The sequence below is a fragment of the Penaeus chinensis genome, chromosome 14 (genome assembly GCF_019202785.1).
Source record: "Penaeus chinensis breed Huanghai No. 1 chromosome 14, ASM1920278v2, whole genome shotgun sequence".
NCBI lineage: Eukaryota > Metazoa > Arthropoda > Malacostraca > Decapoda > Penaeidae > Penaeus > Penaeus chinensis.
In genome coordinates this window covers 20,888,829-20,892,817 of record NC_061832.1, presented here as the reverse complement: position 1 = coordinate 20,892,817, position 3,989 = coordinate 20,888,829, and the positions used below count along the sequence as shown (strand labels likewise).

At 37.5% G+C, this 3,989-nt stretch overlaps 1 protein-coding gene across 2 annotated transcripts; it reads left to right on the top strand.

Annotated features, from left to right (window-relative positions):
- Positions 1-712: 712 nt before the first annotated feature.
- Positions 713-2,378, top strand: LOC125032507 (caltrin-like protein 2). Of its 2 annotated transcripts, none has more exons than XM_047623675.1 (4): positions 713-758; positions 1,113-1,215; positions 1,604-1,749; positions 2,169-2,378. In XM_047623675.1, exons 2-3 carry the CDS (start codon positions 1,128-1,130, stop codon positions 1,747-1,749), a joined length of 234 nt encoding a protein of 77 aa, XP_047479631.1. In that variant the 5' UTR covers positions 713-758; positions 1,113-1,127; the 3' UTR covers positions 2,169-2,378. The 2 variants fall into 2 exon arrangements, with proteins under 2 accessions (XP_047479631.1, XP_047479632.1); XM_047623676.1 differs by having other exon boundaries at positions 743-775.
- Positions 2,379-3,989: the final 1,611 nt, after the last annotated feature.

Genomic DNA, 3,989 nt, shown 5'->3' with positions numbered 1-3,989 from the left:
TAAAGTTAATCAAAGAAAATGTGGTAGTTTTCTATGAACCAAATTTTATCGTAGACTAAATTGTTCGTTTTATTATCCTTCCTCCTTGGTTATTTGGCGTACTATGAAAGATGTGCCCCTGAGAAAATGACAGAAGTTGACTCTAACCGGTTGCAATATCACTTGAAAAATGCAGATATTTAGGTGAAGTGATAGACAAAAAAAAAAAAAAAAAAAAAAAAGAAGTAAAAATAGACACATAACCACATGAACATTATCATGTATTTAAATGAAATGAAGGATTTTATAGTCCATTTGATATTGCATTCATGTATGTATACTTACTTTTCAGTTAGATACTATAAATGTTTAACTCTTATTTGTATCTGAGAGTGAAAGAAAGAGAGGAATAGATAGCTAGAGAGAAAAAGGTTTATGAATCTGGTTTTCCCGATTCTTAGGAAAATTCCAGAGCTGGTTCAGATGCTCCTTGAAGAATATATTTGATCCCTTGAAATCATCATCAAGGGTTTTGGAATAAAATTGTGCTAGTATAGAGGTCATTAGTCATATACATAATATAGGTGACATATTAGGATTTTAATAAATATGCTATGTATTCTCAAAGTGATATACTTTAAAATTTTGACATTCGATATCACTCGGAAACATAAAAATCCTAAAGAAAAAATTGTCATTCGATATCACCCGGACACATAAATATCCTAAGCAAGTACCTGGACACGTCATACCTTTCTGCAGCATACAGCAAAACACAAGTAAGACAATTATATAGGTATGGTCATTGTAGAAAAGGTTTGAACGAGAATGAATATCGAGAATGAAACAAGACATGTATTTAACAGGTTTCGATTACATTCCAGACGAAAATATAATCGAAACCGGTCAAACACATCTTATAGTGTGAAGATATTCATTCTCATTCATACCTTTTTTTTACATTCGTCAACATGAATACGGTTCAGGTACGACATATATATAAAAGTCTACATGGCGTTAAAAAGATACATAACACTCGCAGACTGACGGGCAGAGCATAGGAGATCGATAATATATAATAGGTATTCAGTCAAATTAAAGGATCTCCGTTGCATCTGACTCTTCGTTCACAGGATCTGATTCCCAAAATGGTCAGCCTTAAGGAAGTCCTGATCGTGTCTGTGTTGGTGGTCGCTGTGGTTGTTTCCCCTGCAGACGCGGTGCCGACAAGAATTGGTAAGGTTTTTCTTTAGCTTGATTTAAGAGCCGGTTTCGTGTTGTCCATGGGTCCGTTGTATTCTTTACAGTGTGATTATAGAATCATTCTCTTCGGATATTTAGGAAACAGTCATTTGTTAAGCTAAATAAGCATACGTGCAGTGAAGCGAATAATCGCTTCACTGCACTGATTAAGCCTATAAAAACCCTACTTGACAAAATAGAAAAGAAAAGAAAAAAAAAGGGAACAAGGAGGGAAATACTCGATTGTACTTTGGAAAAAAAAAAAAATCCTGATAAGCTCACAATGTTCCCTATTTATTATTAGTTTTATCCACTTACTGTTTTTCTTACTACTTATTATTAGACAAACCATACACGTGATATTTTTATTGATTTGATTTAGAGAGACCAGGGAGTTGCCCAAATACAGACCGGGACCTCAGCATCTGCCCCATATCAGCCGGTTGTTTCGACGACTACGACTGTGAATATGGCTACAAGTGCTGTCCCGTTAACTGCGGAAGGGAATGCCAGCCAATTGCCGAATAGGTAGGGTCTGGATTTCCCTTTTCCGGTGGACGAAAGAAGTAACTTGTAACTTGTGTACTATGACACATCCAAAGAAGATAATAAAGTTTCATAAGAGGGATATTTATAAGGACTGCTTCCTGTAGTACATGTAAGCAGTGCAGTATAATGGCTACGATAATAGTAATGATATAGAAAAAGGAGGCTATTTATAAGTACTCATTTGTATTATGTGTGATGAGCAATAGGTTATGAAAATAGAATAACATGTGTTGAGCAGTTTGTATTAACATGATTTGTCTTACCAAAGTTACAACTGTCATTATAATCATATTTGTAGCAAAATGTATTCAACTCCATTCCCAACCATTTGTATTTTCACTTAGAAGAATATATCACATATCTGTCTATAATCTGTTGATTGGTTCTGATCTTCGCAGATTTCCATGTTCATGACGTCATCGCATCCGAGCTGACTTTAACTCTTAAAGGACATTTTATTCCTTCGTGCCGAGAATTGAGATTTGACATAGTGTGGCTTTAAACTCGTTTTTTAATTATTGACCTTGCGCTGGAACTGTGTCCTGTGACCATCGTTTTTTCATTTATACCAAATATTCGTGTTATTGTCCATTTATATTTATAATATCTGAGAGAAAGATAAAAAAAAAAAAAAAAAAAAAAAAAACGGATTTCACTAATATCTCCCATTTATTTTTTACATTATATGCAATATATACCATGCAATTGGGGTCACCGGGAATTAAACAGAGTAAGGTCAGTCCAAGGTCTATACTTATTTACGCCTTGGGTCAGCCTAGGTTCCGTGGGTCAGTACGGACACAAGGGACCTCCAGAAAATTCATTTGAGATACCATCCAAAATAAAAGGAAAAATCCATTCTGGTCGAGCTACACTTACATAGGAAAGAGAGAGAGAGAGAGGGAGAGGGAGAGGGAGAGGGAGAGGGAGAGGTAGAGGTAGAGGTAGAGGTAGAGGTAGAGGTAGAGGGAGAGGGAGAGGGAGAGGTAGAGAGAGAGAGAGAGAGAGAGAGAGAGAGAGAGAGAGAGAGAGAGAGAGAGAGAGAGAGAGAGAGAGAGAGAGAGAGAGAGGGTGGGAGGGAGGGAGGGAGGGAGAGAGAGAGAGAGAGAGAGAGAGAGAGAGAGAGAGAGAGAGAGAGAGAGAGAGAGAGAGAGAGAGAGAAAAGGAGAAACAGAGGTAGAGAGATAGGCAGATAGACAAAGGTACAAAGATAGACACATAGATAGATAGAAAGACAGATTGATAGATAGGCAGAGAGAGTAAGAGAGTGAGAGTGAGAAAAAGAAAAAAAAAAGGGAGAGAGAGATGGTTAGATAGAGAGAATGAATGAATAAATGAATGAGAGAGAGAGAGAATGCAAATCACTTTCGTTCACACATATAACTTAGACGGCAGTTAATTTCCCATATACCTATCCACCATGTATAATGTCGATCTCCTGCGTGGACAAAAAGGACAAAAGTTTCATTCCCTGAGGATGATGCACGGCACGGGGTCTACAGTCATAATGACACGGGCTCTGTCGGTGGCTAAGCGAAAGGGTTTCTAGAAGGCGTCGAGTAAGAGGATGTCAACGGTGTTCCTAGTGATCTCACAGCTTAGTGTGACCCTTCCTACGCCCTTGCCTTCAGTATGTGGAGGATGTTTGTCTTCCAGGGCGGGGACTGGGTGATATAAGTCCCTGTGTAGTCATATATATGTATATATATATACATACACATACATACAGACACACACACACACTCACACACACACACACACACACACACACACACACACACACACACACACACACACACACACATATATATAAACACACACACATGCATTCACACATATGTATGTGTGTGTGTGTGTATAAAGATGTGAATCGAAAGCGATAGAAAAAAAATATTATCTTAGTTTTTAATTATTTTATAATGCACAAAAACAAACAAACAAACAAAACAAAACAACATTTATTACGTTGCATGTAAATGACGAAGTATTTCGACATTTCAACTCTTGCAGTAAAATTCTGACCAAAATATTATCCATCAGGAAAAGTTATCTTACGGCGTTGCAATGCGTAGTTGCACGGGAGCACGCCGAGGCAGACACGAAACGGCTCAATCTATATCACGTAGTTCTTGCAACAGAAGGCAGGACAAGAAATTGATCAAGGGCGTTTAAGGAGTTCAATGAAATGTAGTTGTTGAAAATTGGTGAAATACGTTTGA